This window comes from Carcharodon carcharias, chromosome 8 (genome assembly GCF_017639515.1).
Source record: "Carcharodon carcharias isolate sCarCar2 chromosome 8, sCarCar2.pri, whole genome shotgun sequence".
In the NCBI taxonomy this organism is placed as follows: Eukaryota; Metazoa; Chordata; class Chondrichthyes; order Lamniformes; family Lamnidae; genus Carcharodon; species Carcharodon carcharias.
In genome coordinates this window covers 12414919-12433087 of record NC_054474.1, presented here as the reverse complement: position 1 = coordinate 12433087, position 18169 = coordinate 12414919, and the positions used below count along the sequence as shown (strand labels likewise).

Genomic DNA, 18169 nt, shown 5'->3' with positions numbered 1-18169 from the left:
CCAGTCTGTTTGCAGCATTGCTGTCACATTTGACCCTGAGATGAGCTTCCAACTTTGTATTCACGCCATCACTAACAGACCACCTACTTTCACCTCCATAACATCACTCGACTTCACCCATCTCCGCTCATCTGCTGCTGAAACCTTTATCCATGCCTCTGCTACTTTTGCACTTGGCTATTCCAATGCATTCCTGGCTGGTTTCCTACATTCAACCCTCCATAAACTTGAGGTCATCCAAATTTCTGTTGCCCATGTCCTATCTCGCACCAAATCCTGTTCCCTATCACCCCTGTACTCACTGACCCACATTGGCTCCCGGTCAAGCAACATCTCAATTTTAAAATTCTCATCCTTCTCTTCAAGTTCTTCCATGTCTTCACCTCTCCCCATCTCTGTAACCTCCTCCAATCCCACAACCCTCCAAGGTATCTTATTTTGGCCTCTTGATCATCCCCAATTTTAATCTCTCCACCACTAGAGGCTGTGCCTCAGTTAACTGGGCCCCAAGTTCTGGAATTCCCTCCCTAAACCTCTTCAGCTCCCTATTTCTCTTTCCTCCTTTAAGACACTCGTTAAAACCTACCTTTTTGACCAAGCCTTTGGTCATCTCTCCTAATATCTCCTTATGTGGGTTGGCGCCATATTGTGTTTTCTAATGCCCCTGTGGAGCTCCCTGGGTCTTTTCATTATGTTAAATGTGTTATATAAGTTGGGTGCTGTTGTATTCCCTAAGCAGAAGAGCTTCTCCAGCCTGTCCACATAACGGAAATCCCTCATCCCTGGAATGAAGGACCAATCTTTTCTGCACCCTCTCTAAAACCTTCACGCTTTTCTATAGTGTGATGCCTAGAATTGGTCACAATACTCCAGTTGAGGCTGAACCAGTGTTTGATAAATTCCTATAATTACCTTCCTTGTGTTCTATGACCCTATTTATAAAGCTCACGTTCTTTTATAATCACTTTCTCAACTTGTCTTGCCACCATCAATGATTTATGCACATGTACCCTTAAGTTTGGCAGCATCTGTGAAGAGAGAAACAGACTTAACATTTCGAGTCAGTACCTCCCTTCTTCACAGCTTCGTTCCAGCATTTTCTGTTTTTATTTCACATTTCCAGCATTCGCAGTGTTTTGCTTTTATTGTAGAAGAGACGGGAAGTATTTTTACGCTGGTGGAATCTGGCACCAGTGTGGGGACAGCTGGTGTGGATAGCTGGAATAGATGGGAGTGGCCGATGTGTATCTAACTTTTCTAGGACTGCACCGAGTGTGGAACTGGGCTGTTACGGGAAGAGCAGTGACTTGCCTAAGATACTCTACATGACGGTAAATGCTGACTAGTGCAGTGCCAATCTTAGTTATCAACGCGAGTCCAGCGTACCACTTCAGATCCAGCCATTGAAGAGGCCTTACTTAAATAGAATTACTAGCTACACGCTGAACTCAAACCTCATGACTGCTTCATCACTGAAACCAACCATGTCTGCCTGTGTAATATGGCCAGGTTCTGTGCAAGGCTCCTCAATCAGTAGCTCAAAGAGACAACCTCTATGTAGGCTTCAGTTGGGGAATAGGCCAGAATTTTCCAGCCCCCCCCACACCCCCACCCCACAACCACCACCGCGGGGCCAGTGAGCCATTGAAATCTCTGTTCACATCAGCGGGGCGAGGAGATTGAAAATTCCCGCCATCATGTCCAATTCTGGGCTTCCACTTTAAGAAGGATATGTCGCGGCTTTGAAGAGGGTGCAGGGAACGCTAACAGGAAAAGGGGCTTCAGTCAGTGTGGAGAGACTGGAGAAGCTGCTATTGAACGAAGATGGCTAAGAGGAAATTTGATAAAGATGTTCAAAATAACGAAAGGCTTTCCTGGTTCCTTTTTAATGCTTAAAAATTAATAATATTTGAAATAAAAGTGTGCATTTTAATCGCATGCAAGTTCCATCAAGCTCAGCTGATGCCCGGAGCCTGTGTCTGTCTGGGAGGACAGACGCCAGAGTAAGACCCCACAGCGAGAGTGGGTGAAATTGTTGAGGCGGGAGGGGGTGGTGGGGGGGAGGCAAAAGAGTTGATGACGAGAAGGATCAAAGGGGGAGTTGTTGAACGGGGAGGGGGGAAGAAATTTTGAGCAGGGAGCTGGGTGGGGAAGAGAGGTTTCGTGGTGGCAAATGGTTTTGTCGACTGATCCCATGACTGTCCCACTATTCGCCACAGCACCCGTTCAAAGGACCTACTCTGGTGCAGCACATCCAAGGAAATCCCAAATTAGCCAATTGGAACACTGAAGTGAATGGCCAATCAGAGCACTGAAAGACTGACCATTGAGGGCAGCAAAAAAGTGTCTCATTGATGAACTGTTTGAGGAAAAAAAAATTCACCTCCCAGTCGCCATTGCTGCCTCGGAGCTCATGACCCCAAATGATCGGCCTGTGACCCCAATAAAGGTCGCAACCCCTGGTTTGGGAACCCCTGAAATATGTAGAAATTGTTAACACTGGCAGGAGAGTCAGTAACCAAAGGACACAGATTGAAGGTAGTCGCTAAAGAAGGAAGAGGGAGATGAGAAATGTTTTTTTACAGCACGTTGTTACGATCAGGAATGTGCTGTCTGGAAGAGGGGTGGAAGCAGATTCAATAATAACTTTCAAAATGGAATTGGATAAATACTTGGAAAAGAAAAAAAAGCCAGAATACGGGTGATGAGTAGGTGAGTGGGACTAACTGGATAGCTATATAAATACAAGTTGTCAACTGACACAAGACATGGGCAGCAGAGTTCTGGATGATCTCAAGTTTACTGAGGATAACTGTTAACTTATTCTGTTATAGCCCCCCACAACCCCCCCCACACACACACACCCCCACACACACAACTCCCCAACACACACCCCGACACACACCCCCCCCACACACACCCCCCCACACACACACACCCACACACACACACACACACCCACACACACACACCCACACACACACACACCCCTACACACACACACCCACACACACCCCCACACACACACCCCACCCCCACACACACACCCACACACACACCCACACCCACACACACACACCCACACACACACACACCCCTACACACACACACCCACACACACCCCCACACACACACCCCACCCCCACACACACACCCACACACACACCCAAACCCACATACACACCCCACCCCCACACACACACCCACACACACACCCACACCCACACACACACCCACACACACAACCCACCCCACACACACACACACACACACACACACACACACAACCCCCAGACACACACCACAGGCACACACTGTTACTGCTCACATTGCTCACTTAACATGTTAAACACTTGCCTATTTGTAGCTTAATTTCAAAGAGGCATTCATGAATATAGCTTGGACTCTTTGGGTTTGTAGGAGTAGACCAAGTGGCCACTCCTATTCCTAATTCATACGTTGGCATATTTGTAAATTTAAAGTCAATCTTGCTTACACTGTGGTATTCAGAATAAGGTAACAGCAATCCACTCTAAACTCTGACCCACAGTGACAGATTCACCAGACATCAAGGTTAGAGACTGCGGCAGAAATTGGTGCAGTGGGAGAGGCTGTCAAGTGTCGAGATTCAGAGAGTTATGAAGAAGCAGAGAAGCGATCGTTAGGGAAGGGACAGAGAGAGGAGGCAGACAGACAAAAACAACTTGGATTTATTTGCACCTTTCACATAATAAAACATTCCTGGAGTTTCACAGGAGCATTACAACTTGACATTGACTCACATATAAAAAATATTAGGACTGAGGACCAAAAGCTTGCTCAAGTAGGTTTTGAAGAGCGTCTTAAAGGGGGAAGGTGAGGTAAGAGATGCAGAGAGGTTTATGGGGGGAATTTCAGAGCTCAGGGCCTTGGTAGCTGAAGGTCGACTGTCAATGGTGCAGTGATTAAAATCAGGGATGGTCAAGAGGGAATAATTGCGAGTCAAGACATGGGCAGCAGAGTTCTGGATGATCTCAAGTTTACGGAGGGTGGTGTGTGGGTGGGAGGCCAGCCTAGAATCTGATGGAATAGTCAAGTCTAGATGGAAGGAAGGCGTGGGTGAAGGTTGCAGCAGCAGATGAGCTGAGACAGGGCTAGATCGAATAATTTTATGGAGGCAGGAATTGACAGTGCCAATGATGGTCTGGGCGAGGAGAGATAGAGATAGAGAGAGGGAGACTGGGGGAGGGTGGTTAGCAGGAAAAATGAGGGACAAGAGGCAGGGGGACAGAGAGTGAGGGGCACAAAAACTGAGTGGGACCAAGAGATAACAGCGAGGAAGACAAAAAAACAGAGACTGCAAGAGCCAAGCGTGGAGTAAAATAGATAAGGAGATAGAGACAGAGAAGGTGACAATTTAACAGCAAAGCAGGAGATATAAAGAGACAGAGTGTGAAGAGGCAGAGAAACAGAGGGAGATTGAAAGAGGTAATGACAGATAGACAGATGTAGAGTGGGACTGACAGGCTGTGAAACAGGGAATGAAACACACAAGGAGAGGGAGTGTCCTAACTAAAGAGTCAGCTAATGGTTCCTGAAAAGTTTTGAAATGTGTATTTTTAACAGAGGATGAGACAATCCATTGGTGTTGGAGTCTCTTTAATAAAGCATGTAAACTTCACTTCGAGTTTTGTGGGACCAGTTAGTGACATCATCACATAACTAGTAAGCCCTGGTTTAGCAGGGATACAGTCTGCCGGGTCGAGAGTTCTCCAGGATTCTCCAGGATTCTGAGCGATCCATGAGGAGCTGCCACTTGAACACAGGAAAGATCATTTTTCAATTTTGGGCTGGCAGCCTCACTGGGCCAAAAGTGCATTTAAGAATTTAGTCACACACTCGTCTACGATGAGCCGACCACTCATAGGAGAGAGGGAGATCAGAAAATCCTCTCCTGTACGCAGCAAATCGCTTAATGCAGGTTACAAAATGCAATCTAAAGACTAATGGAATGTTGGATTTTATCTCAAAGGGAGGGAGGAAGATACACTTTGCAACATCGGTCAGAACCCATCTGGAATATTGCACTCAGTTCAGGGCACGGCACCTCTGGAAGGATATATGGTTCTTTGCAATGGGTGCAGTACAGACCCATCAGATTGATATTGGAGCTTAAAGGGTTAAATTGCGAGGACAGGTGACATAGACTAGCCTCATACTCACCTAAGCACAGAAGGCTGATGGGTGGTCCGATCGAGGTGTTTAAGGTGTTGAAAGGATTCAAAAAGATACAGAGAGACTCTTCCCTTTCATTTCAGAGTTCGGAACGAGGGGTCATAATCATAAAATTAGAGCTGGGTTGATCAGGAGTGAAATCAGGAAGCAGTCCTCCACACAAAGGGTACAGTGGGTTTCTGGAACTCTCTCTACAATAAGTTTTGGGTGCTGGGGGATTAATTGGAACTCTGCAGACTGATGCAGTGATTTTTGTTGGGTATCGGTAGCAAGGGATATCGAGCAAATGGAGTTGAAGTGCAGATTAGCTGCGATCTAACTGAACAGCAGAACAGGCTTGAGGGGCTGAATGGCCTCCTCCTGTTCCTACTGAGATCTGCACATCAACCAAACAATAGCTAGAGAAGGCAAAAGATACAGAGCAACACATTCCTAAGAAATTCTGTTTCTACTAGTGTGCTGCAGCTGCCCTGCTTCATCACTACTTCATGGCTTACAGTCCAAGATAGGGCCTCCTCACCCCTGCTCTTCTCCCCTCCCCCATGCACTGGGCCCTCACTATACAGCTGCTATTGGCACAGATGAGCCAAGTTATAAATAACAGGCTCTCTCACTGGCTCTGACTGAATGCGATCACTTCATTCTCATATATGGTCGCAGCCTGGAGAATCTAAATAACAAGGCAGTCCTAGCAGCTTTTGGGTGACCTACAGAGAGCTGGAGCATGTTTAAGTTGACTGCTCCATTAGCCACTCAGAGAGAGAGAGAGAGAGAGAGAGTGGGGAGAATACTTAATGATGAAAAGGATGAGGCACCTCAGGACAGTTAAAGAGGGAAGGAAGGAATTATGCTGACTGAGGGATAAATTTTGTCCAGGACACGGATGGGGAGGGGAGGTGGGAAGGGGGAGGGGTTGAGGGAGGAGGGGGAGGGAGGCAGAGGGGGAGGGGTTGGGTTGGGGGAAAATCCTCTGTTATTCTTCCAAACAGTGTCATGGGATCTTTTACATGCACCTGAGGGGGGGCCGACAGGGCCTTGGTTTAGTATCTCAGCCGAGCGACAGTGCGGCACCCCCTTAGTACTGGCACAGGGAGTGTCAGCCTGGATTTTGTGCTCTGGAGTTGGATGTGAGCCTCTCCTGAATTAGAGCTGAGTGAGTGTGATGGACTGAGCTGCAGCCAATGAGAAGCTACTTGTGCTTTTAAAAGGGTTTAGCGAGACAGGCTGTACTGTTCCTGGACGAATAGCGATGAGTTAAATTCACACAGCACAATATTCATGGGGAGCACACTGCGACAGAATTCTTCCATCCAATATCCTGCCAGTTTAAACAGCGAGCACGGGAATTTCAGATGAAAAGAGATCCGTTACTAATTTCTCATAGCGCAATCCCAACCCATGAGCCCACCTGCACTCCCTCACAGTTCACCAGCCTTTACTCCTCTGTGCTTCACCACTCCACGAACCTCACAGACAACCAGCCCCGTTAAGGAAAGTGGGGGCAAAAGCCCCTCCCACCACCACCCCCTCCCCCCCATCCCCCCACCTCCCCCCTCCCCTCCCTCCGCCCCCCCCCGCCCCCTTCCCCCCAAGTCCATCAAGCCATCAGTCCACGATCACGCCATCCCACATTACCGCATTTTGCAAATGCATATTTAAAAAAAGATCAGAAATGTTCTAAAGCATTCCCGAACCCTGGTGTCTCGAATGTTCTCCTCTTCCCTGTATTTCATATCTCTAAGATTTCCACCACATTGCTATCACAGTACAGCAGTTCGAAACATCACAGAGAGTAGGAATCGAGAAGCTGCATAATCACACAAGCTAAGGTCAGCAGTTAAAATGAATGCTCTTTGTTTGCCTACTGTGATGGTTCAAAAGCTTGAATTTGCAACTCAGACAGTCTCTGTCTTAAAATTCCAAGTATTTTAGCAAGGTCACTCAAATTCTCCTCCCCCCATCTGTGGGCCTTGACGCGTGTTTCTGAAGAGGCCGGTGTGTTTCCATTAGAGAACTGACTCCAATAAAAGAAAGAACTTGCATTTATATAGCGCCTTTCACAACCTGAAGACATCCCAAAGCACTTTACAGCCAACTGAGTACATTTTGAAGCGCAGTTACTGCTGTAAGGAAGGGAACACAGCAACCAATTTGTGCATAGCAAGCTTCCAGAAACAGCAATGTGATAATGAACAGATAATCTGTTTCTGTGATGATGTTTGAGGGATAGATATAGTCCCCTCTCAAGGTTTCATTCCTCATTGCACAGACTTGAGCACATAGTCCAGGCTGACACTCCCAGTGCAGTACTGAAAGAGCGCTGCACTGTCAGAGGTGCCGTCTTTCAATTGAGACGTAATTGGCAGGGCTAAAAATGGACGGAGAGCTGGCGGGAGGGATCCCATCCAGTTCCAACCATCCCAGTTCCAGGAAAGATGACCAGCAAAGGAAGACTGAGAAACGTAGCCTTGTGTGTGAAGGGCTTGGAGCATTTTATGACAGATCTATAAAGACATGATATAAAGTCAAACCTTTTCCCCTCCAGCAGCTCCTTCAATAATTCGTCCTAGTTCTAAGCAAACATCATATTTAGTGGCATTCTAATAGTAGGAACAGGAGGCAGCCAATTAGCCCTCGAGCATGTTCTGCTATTCAAGGAGATCATCGCTGATATATACCTCAACTCCATCCACTCTCTTTGGCTCCTTAATGCTTAATACCCTTGTCAGCTAAAAATCTATTGCGCTTAATTTTAAATTATGAATTGGGTGAGCACCTACTGTTTTTTATGGGAGTTCCACAGTTCTACCACCTTCTGAGTGAAGAATTGTTTCCAAACTTTCCTCCTGGTCACCCTGACTCTGATTTTAAAGTTATAACTCTCTGTCCTAGACTCCCCCACCAGCATAAAATGTTTTTCTCAAACCAATTGCCCATAAACGTAACATTTGTTTATACAATTCTCTTCCTAATTTATTCAAATTTGGTTCAGTTTTCTAAATTTACAAACTCAGTCTGAACAAATAAATTGAGTTTAATCAGTTCAGTTGGTTTGATTAGTACCAGTTTATATATCTTTTCTGAACATGATACCTGAACACTCTCCTCTCGTTCGCCCAAGGATAACATTCCATGCAGGCTCCCTCCTTCCTCACTGCTGAAACCACCACTCATCTTGTACTGTAACTCATTCTTCCTCGGGCCTTAAAGCTAATGGACTCCCCGAGACATCCCTTCCTCCGATGAAGCTCTTAAAGTTCAATCTTAGTGTTACCTGATCCTGGTGTATCTCGTTTCCTCCTAACAACTAGGGAGCCACTTTCATTTTAATTGAGGCTTGTCATGAGAATTGCAACAGAACAATTATACGTTGGACATCCCTTAAACCCAATCAGTATAATCCAGCACACAGACTGCCCTGAATAATAGCCTCTCATACTGTGTGAAAGTCGGCCTGTTTGATGATTATCAGTCAGTGCGCTGTCTGATTATTACATCAACTTAATGAAATGTCATTAGATAATAACTGGCTAAAATGTAATTAATGTAATTAAAATGTAAATAACTGGCTACACCTAATTCTCTTGCCTCTCGAAACCTCTCCTCCATTCCCCCAAATCCAATCTTAAATTCAATTAAAGGAACCATGGCAAAACATGGCTACCTTTTTTCCTATTTGCAAGACCCTGCCCTGCTGAGCTACTGAACTAGTCCGTGCCCGTGTCCGTTGCAGCGAGACCTGAACAACTTCCAGACTTGGGCTGATAGGTAACATATGTGCCACAGAAGTGCCAGGAGATGACCATCTTCAACATGCAAACATCCAACCATCTTCCCGTAACATTCAATAGCATTACCATTGTCAAATCCCCCACCATCAGCACTTTAGGTGTTACCATTTGTCAAAAGCTTAATTGGACCAGCCACATTAAACTTCAGCTACAAGAACAAGTCAGAAGTTGGGAATTCTTTGGTGAGTAACTCATGTCCCGATTCCCTAAAGCTTTTCCACCATCTACCAGGCACAAGTCAGTACTGTGGGTGTACCTACACCAGATGAACTGTAGCAATTCAAGGAGGTTCACCACCACCTTCTCAAGGGCAATTAGGGATGGGCAACACTTGCTGGCCTTGCCAGCAATGTTCACATCCCACAGAAGAATTTAAAAAAATCTCTCCACTTGCCTGAATCACTACAGCTAGAACAATACTTAAGATCCTCAACACCATCCAGGACAAAGCAACTGTTTGACTGGCGCTCCATACACTGCTTAAACATCCTCTCCATTCATCATTGACGTAATGGCAGCAGTGTGTACCATCTACAACCCAGGAGGAAAAAACACTAAACACTGGGAAATAAGATTACTGCTCCGAACTGGTCTTGTATACCTTAAAATGGAACACCAGTAAAAACTGGGAAATAAGAACACTGGTCCGAACTGTTTTTTCCTTCTGGGAAGGTTCAGTGCAGCACCTCACTAAGCCTCCTTCAACAACACCTACCAAATCTGTGACCTCTACCAGCCAGAAGGACAAGGATAACAGCTGCAGCTGAACACCATCTCGGCCTGGAATATATCAGCCGTTCCTCCATCATCACTGGGTCAAAATCCTCAAGCTCTCTACCTAACAGCACTGTGTGAGCATCTACACCACACAGGCTACAGTGTTGAAGAAGGCAGCTCACTACTGCCTTCTCAAGGACGTTAGGGATGACTGATAAATGATGGCCTAGTCGCTGACACCCAATCCTGAGGATGGATAAAAAACACTCAGTGGGCAGGTACAGCACAGGTTTCACTCCTAACTTTACTCCTGAAAGGTCTGTCCCTAATTTTTAGACTCTGCCCCCTAGTCCTAGGCACACTCAACCAGCAAACATCGTTTCTCTCCATCTACCCTATCAGTTCCCCTTAATAACTTTAAGTTTCAATCAAATTGCCTCCTACCCTTCTAAATTCCAAGGATACAACCCTGGACTCTGTAATCTCGCTTAGTAATTTAACCCTTGGGCCAGGACTTTTCAGATGGCAAAGTTTCCTTCCTGCCATCTGAGGAGTCGGTGGTGAACACAAAACTGCCCCGCAGCCAATAACACTCCAACGAGCCCCTCACTTGGGAGGATGTCTCACCTCAGGGGGCTACTGACCAACCTGACTGGCTGGCAGCTCTCTGGTGCCAACAGCGCCAGAAACTGTAGTGGGCAGGACTGGGACTGCAAGCTGTCACCACGGTCTAAGTTCCGGGAGTCCAAGACCTGGTCAGTGTGGGGAAGAGGAGGTGGAGGCCCCAGACAGAGGTGGGAAGAGGTGTTGGTGGAGAGGCCAGAGCACAGGAGAGGAAGCACCCATAGGGGCCAGACCTTTCTGGGAGTGGGGACTGGTGCCCAATATTGAAAGGAGGCTACTGATGGAGCCCCCACCACCTCCCTCCCCCACCCCACTTCCCACTGAAGGTCTGAGTAGGGTCAGTTTTCAGGCTTCCCCACTGTCCCTGAACTCCTCCCTCCAGCCTGAAGATTGAGGCTGGGGGGGGAAACGCCTCTTAAGTGGGTCAATAATTGGCCATTTGAGGGCCTCAATTGGGGCAAGGGTGGTGGGGAGGGGGCAGGCTGGCCGAGGCCTCACCTGTCCCACTGTACAATTACAGAGAGGTCGGGAGTTACAGAGAGGTCGGGGGTTGGGGGGGGTGGGAGGGGGTGGGTTTGGTGGTGGGTGGGTGGGTCGGGGGTGGGGGGTGGGGATGGGGGAGCTAGAACCTGGTGGGAAGACCACCTGAGGAATTTTACAGCCATTCCCCCCCTCCCCCACACCTACAACCTGCCGACGGCGGAACATAAAATTGGACCCTTGGAGTCCAAGTATCTATGTGTCCAAAACATGTGCAACAATAAAAAGTGTACCTGAACAACCTCATTCATGAGTTTAAAGAGTGAGTCAGATGAAGCTGATAAAGCAAATAGCTTTTCACATCAACACAATCCTGGTGAATTTAATTCTGTGCTTTAGGGTCTGGGCTGGGGGGTGGATTTGGGGGAAGAGGGAAAAGGCTGAGGGACATTCCATCGCACCAGCAATATAAAATCTTTTCTGTTTATAGCCCTATACCAGAACACCTCTTGGTAAGCTGTGCTCAGTCACTCGCTCTCTTTCTCTCTCTTGCTTCCAAGTCGGAAGGGGGTGAGTTCAAGTTCCAGAGACTTGAGCACATCATCTAGGCTGACACTTTCAGTGCACTACTGATGGAGTGCCGCACTGTCAGTGGCACCATCTTTCAAATGAGATGTTCAACCAACCGTAATGATCCGAAGAATAGCAGGGGAGTGTTCCTCAGTGCCTGGGCAATATTGATCCCTCAACCAATAACATTAAAAAACAAATGATCTGGTCACTATCCGATTGCTGTTGGTGGGTGCTTTCTGTGCACAAACTGATGGCCGGGTTTCCTATATTACAACAGTGACCACACTTCAAAAGTAATTGGCTGTAAAACACTTTTCAGACATCCTCAGGTTGTGAAAAACACCATACAAATGCAAAACTTTCTTTGCCTTTGATGATGACTTGGAAGCTGAACACCTTTCCCCCCTCCACCTCCCTTGAACACAAGGATTAGGAGCAGGAGTAGACCACTCGGCCCATCGAGCCTGCTCCAACATTCAATACTATCGTGGTTGATCTTGGGCTTCAACTCCATTTTCCCACCCGCTCCCCATATCCTTTAATTTCCTGAGACCAAAAAATCTGTCTGTTCCAGCCTTAAGTGTATTCAATGATGGAGCATCCACATTCCCTTGGGGTAGAGAATTCCAAAGATTCAAAACCCTTTTGACTGAAAAAGCTTCTCCCCATCTCAGTCCGAAATGATTCTTGTGCCAAGACCAGAACAATCTCCTTACCTTTCCTCTGGTAGACATGGTTACGAGAACTGATATTGAGTCCAAACAATCTGCAGAGGAAAAGAAGAGGGTCAGAAATTATTTATAGCTCCGATAAAGGCTGAGAAATACACAATGATCCGCTGTGCAGGCACCTCTCCACGGATCATTATGCGACATCATTAACTAGTATTGTATATCATTCCTCCTGTAAATATGATCGGATGAAGCAACATAAGCTCCATGCTTCCGCAAACATCCTGTTCCACCTCTCATTTGAAAGGTTAATTTAATCACCTTTTTTATGTGATTATTATAATATACTACAAGCCTCAGTGGAGACAGGCATATGGGCTTGTTAGACCTTTGCTTTTCAGATCATCGCTCAAAGCACTGCAGTGTGGAGGCGCCTGGCGGTTGCTATACAAAGTCGGTCCTCAGGAGTGATGACTCATGCAGATGGGCACGGGTAAAACTGCAGTAGTGGAAACACAGGAGTACCTGCCTGGCTGTGGCTCTGTGTGCAGCTCTCTCAGTTCTGAGTCAAAAGGCAGTGGGTTCAGGTTCTACTCCAGAGACTCGGGTACCAAAATCCTGGTTGGCACTGCACTTACTGCAGCTGCCATCTTTCTAAGGGGGCATTAAACCAAAGCCCGCTCCGCTGGGCAGGAAAGAAGGCATGGCACTATTCTACGGCAAACGGGGATCACCCTAGCATGGTGAATAATGTCTAGCCCTCAGCCAACATTGGAAATAGATGATCCAATCATTATTGTATTGCTGATTGTTGGAGCTTGCTTTGTGCAAATTGGCTGTTGAGTTTTCTACATTAAAACAGTCACTCACTATGCACTTTGTTGGTTATCAAGTGCTTTGGGAGGTTTTGAAAGACACTGTGTGAAGGCAAGTTCTTTCTTTCTCTCTGTATAAAAATACTTCTGAATATTTTCCAAGCCCATCGAACACTAACCAAGAGAGGAAATGGAGGGGAGAATGCAACTCGGTGTGGTTGAGGCCTAACAAAATTGGAAAAGGTTTCTGGGTCCAAAACTCCAGTCCCCAACAGCTCATGCCCTAGTTTCACCACAAGTGACCCAAAGGTAAACACATCTTGCCTGTTTGATGTAAACTCGGCCAATTTGGTCCTTCCTAACCTGGGTCAGTTGCAGGATGTCCTCTCTTCCTCCATAGTAGTGGGTATAAGTTCTGGGCATGCACAGATGCCAGAGACACCACGTAACTTAAATATTGGTAACAAGTTTCATTCTTAGATTCCACCAGATTAGAAGTCAAAAGCATAGAAGTCACGTTAAACTTGTACAGGCCTCGGTTAGGCCACACTTGCAGTACTGCAAGCCATTCTGATCTCCATATTGTAAAAAGGATATGGAGGCATAGGAGTTAACAGATCGAGGAACTTTTCTCTAGAAAGGGAGCTGTGGGAGGAGGTTCGTATGCAGCATAAACAATGGCATAAACCAGTTGGGTCAATCAGTCAGCTTCTTTGTTGTAAATACTTTGCAATGTCACTGGGTGAGGGTCTGACTAACTTCCGCAAATGGGTGTGAGATTCTTCAGGATTTTCACAGAATAACAAGAGCTCCAAGAGTACTGTTATTATTGAAGCATTTACAGGAGGCTCAGGGTATCTTCCAACTTCCTATGTCATAGAATCATAGAATGATACAATGGGGGGGAGGCCATTTGGCCCATCACATCTGTGCTGTCTCTTTGAAGCTATCCAATTAATCTCACTCCCTGGCTCCTTCCCCAGAACCCTGTTTAGTCTCTCCCTTCAAACGTTTATCCAATTGTCTTTTGAAAGTTACTGTTGAATCTGCTTCCACCACCCTTTCAGGCATGCCTTCCAGATCACAACAACTCCATCTGCCCCTACACTGGACCCTGATCAACACTTCAAACCAGAATTTCAAATATGAACTGGCCCATATATTGTAAGGTGCAGAGGTGATGGTTGGCTCGCTGATACACGAATGACTTTGCCACAATGTAAAAAAAATACATTTGTCAACCAAGGACTTGGTTTAAAAGAAGGAAATTAGCTGAATTTATATAGCTCATTGGACAACCTCAGGACATCTCAAAGCACTTTACAGCCAATGAAGTGTTTCTGAAGTGTACTCACTGTTGTAATGTAGGAGACAAAGCAGCTTTCCTGCACACAGGAAGCTCCCACAAAAAGCAATGTGAAAATGACCACATTATCCGTTTCAGTGACTGGGGGACACGTTGCGGCCAGAGCACCAAGGAGAATCACTCTCAACCCTATTCTTCTGCAAAACAGAGACCCCATGGGATCTTTTCACATCTACCAGACAGAGCCTTGGTTTAACATCTCATCCAAAAGGCTGCACCTCTGACAATGCAGTACTCAGTATTATGTGGCTGGGTCTGTGGGACTTGAACCCACCACCTTCTGATTTAGAGGCAAGAATGCTACTCACTGAACTGCAACAGACACTGCACTATGATTGCTCTGTGTTGTGAACAGAGCCTGTGAAGTAATGGTCGGCTTAAGAAAGCAAAACTATACACACAGAGGTCAGCAATCTGGAGGAGGCAGCAGATATAAGGTAGCTCCTGGTCATTCAATAAGCGGACACACCATCCGGAGGGACACTGGGACATACCAAGCAGAACGGCACTCAGAACAGCTCTTCCTGCTGTCAATTAACCTCCACCGGCCCAGTGGCCATTCGGACTGCCATCAGCCTCAGTGTATCTGAGCTCAGGGTGGGGGCTGCATAGAAGCATTTTGGACTCCTGCTCTAATTATTATACTTCACTAGAGAACGGCATGAATGTGAAACATGTTACCAAAGGAAGTGGTTGTGGTGAAGGTCAAAGATGCATTTTTTAAAAAAGCTAGATAAGGGGAGATGGTGTGTATGTCATTGGGCTATAGTAATCCAGAGGCCCAGGTGAATTCCCTGGGGGCATGAGTTTAAGTTCAAAAAATAAATCTGGAATTCAAAAACTAGTGTCAGTAACGGAGACTATGAAATCATCATTGATTGTTATAAAAGCGCATCTGGTTCACTAATATCCTTTAGCGAAGGAAATCTGCCATCTTTACCCAGTCTGGCCTACACGTGACTCCAGACCCACAGCAATGTTGACTCTTAACTGCCCTCTGAAATAGCTGAGCAAGCCACTCAGTTCAAGGGCAATTAGGGATGGGCAACAAATGCTGGCCTTGCCAGCGACACCCACACCCCATGAAAGAATAAAGGAAAGTGCATGAGGCAGAAAGGAATAGAAGGATATGCTGGTGGATCTGGATGAAGGGGGTGGTGTAGGGGGACAGCATGTGGGGGCACAGACCCATTGGGCTAAATGGTCTTTCTCTGTGCTGTATATTTCATGTAACTCAATGTAATACACAACTGGCAATGATAGTGATCTAGTGGTTATGGTACTAGAGTAGCCAATGTCAGAGGTTATGAGTTCAATAAGTCTGGCCAATCCTGGCTAGCGCCAGAATTACAACAATTAAAGATGTGCAAGGAGCCTGCCAGATCTGGCCTTCAAATGGTTCCAGAAAGCCCAACTATATGGGTTGACTCTTAATTCTGCTCCCAGTTCTAAAACAGCAAGGGTTTCGGGAGAGAGTTCACCCCCTCCTCTGTACTAACAACATCTCCAAGAGAAGTGATGAAACACAATTTCCAATTTATGTGCAAATGAAAACTGAACTTATGGCCAAAAATATATTATGTTTAAAAATATATTCACTCCTGTTGCAATTTTCTCGTAACCTCTAAACTATCTCGTGGATTTGTATTTTAAGAAAAATAAAACTGTATTAAACTGCACAAAGGTCAACATGAAAATTCCATATCAGCTTTGCACTGGACAGTTACTGATTTGGGACCAGAGGCTTGTTATAAACCCTGAGGGGAAAATAATACTCTCAAAACATCATTTAGATTAGTCATAATTCACATATGCAACATGGTGTTAAATTATAATTATGCCGTTAAATATAATTATTTTAAGCGGAAAATAAGAGTGAGTGAGCTTTGTAAACCAAAAAAAATAGGGTCAGTTTTTACACTGTTGTTGGAGCTAAACCAAGTTTTCTCCCGCTATTCCGTAATCCAGGAATTTTACATGCAGTAGCTCTGCAGCTTCTCCGCTGTAATATCACAATCTTCAAATCTGTTGTTGAGTCAAATCCTTTAGATATCGGAATCAGTTTATAGAATGGTTTTGGGGTGGTGGGGGGGAACAGGTCGATGCAACAGCTAATAAACGGGGGAGATTGTTAAAAAAAACGTGTCACTCACTCCTTTTTCCCTTTGCACTTGGTTATAGGATGTCAACTGCCCGGGGGGTAGGATTTATTGATCCGCCACTGGAGTCTATCGATGAGATCGCTGCAGTATCCACGCCCTAACGCTGCACAACCGGGTCCCCAACCTGCAGCCCCCTCAGAGGTTGGCGGGGGGGGCATCAATTTCCCAACTGTATCGCAATAAAATCTATCCGGATTAGAAATGTATCCGAGGCAAATGGAGGTTCACCATTTTAGATCTTTTTGCTTGAAAGAAAATTAAGCCTAGACTTCAGGCAACTGACATTAAACAATCAACTGACAGCTCTTATCTGAAAATGGCTCAACCTGGATCAATTTTGAAACACTGCGTTTTACAGCTTTTACAGACTGCATTATAAATTCACGAGGTATATCATAAAAACCTCGGCTAACATCTTACTTTTGGCAAACATTAAACGTTCCTTTTCTGAAAGCAAATGAGTTGATTTTAATTGTTTAGCGTTTATTAATTTTGAACCCATTTTAAAACAACACTTTAATTGAATTATTTTCCAATAAACTTAAATTTTAGTTTCTCAAGCAAACCTTAAAACGAACTTACTTTTATGTAGTTTCTTCTGCACAGTAACTTTGGATGTTTCAAAACAAATTGATACATCGCGCGTATCTTTTTTGTTAGAAAATAAATTGTCACAATTTCTCTTTTCAAAACGATTCGATAACATTCATCCATTTAGAAAAAAAACATGTATTACGTGTTTGATATAAATATATCTTTTTGTTTAAACACGTTAATACAATGTAAGTATTTTTGCTACATTTTCTGTATCTCTTTTTAAACATTGTCCTGAATGGTATTGGTCTCTGATACTCACCCCGGGGTTGTTGTAATGACCCTGTCCGAGCTAAGAGTCAGTCCACTGCTCTCTGTCTCTCCAGCAGCTTTGCTCCCTTCCCTCTGTCCGCCTAGCCTCCAGCCCCACACCTCCTCTTCCCTGACGTGGCGCAGAGTGCTGCAGCTGAACTCACTGCTTCTATTTTAAAGTCGCTGCGGATTCTACATTGTGAGTCCAAAGGGAATTTGCAAATCATTCACCTCGCACTTGGCGAGCAAGAGGCACAGGGGAGGGGTTCCACAGCAAGGTGAGGGATAAAGACCCATGTCCTTCCCCTGTTTACTGCGGGAATGTCTCCTCTCTTACATTTTCTGCCCCCTCCTTGTTTGCCTCTGGGGAGAAAAGGATCGTTCTTCTTTGGATGTTGGTAAGACCAGCATTTATTGCCCATCCCTAATTGCCCTTGAGAAGGTGTGGGTGAGCTGCCTTCTTGAACTGCTGTGGTGTTGGTACACCCGCAGCACTGTTAGGGTGGGAGTTCCAGGTTTTTGACCCAGTGACAGTGAAGGAACAGCGGTATATTTCCAAGTCAGGATAGTGAGTGACTTGGAGGGGAGCTTGCAGGTGGTGGTGTTCCCATGTGTCTGCTGCCCTTGGCTTTCTAGGTGGTAGAGGTCATGGGTTTGGAAGTTGTTGTCTAAGGAGCCTTGGTGAGTTCCTGCAGTGCATCATGTGGATGGTACACCCGGCTGCTACTGTGTGTCAGTCGTGGAGGGAATGTCTAGGTGAGTGCATGCGGTGCCAGTCAGGATGTTCAACCATGAGGCAACACATTGGAGCCCAATACAGACCTTTTGTTGAATTAGCTCTGGGGATATGGGTTGAAGTCATACATACTGTCTCTGCTTGGAGGCTTTTGAGAGCCAGCCACATGGTGTC

The 18169-nt window shown here is 45.8% G+C and overlaps 1 protein-coding gene across 1 annotated transcript in view; it reads right to left on the bottom strand.

Moving 5' to 3' along the window:
- Window positions 1–17389, bottom strand: part of anxa6 (annexin A6) — a 103402-nt gene extending 86013 nt beyond the window's left edge. Inside the window, exons 1-2 of the mRNA XM_041194387.1 lie at window positions 17270–17389; window positions 12116–12165 (exon numbers count right to left, since the gene is read on the bottom strand). Of these exons, the coding sequence (XP_041050321.1) occupies window positions 12116–12133 (18 nt within the window). The 5' untranslated portion in view covers window positions 12134–12165; window positions 17270–17389. The remainder of the gene's footprint in view (window positions 1–12115; window positions 12166–17269) is intronic.
- Window positions 17390–18169: the final 780 nt, after the last annotated feature.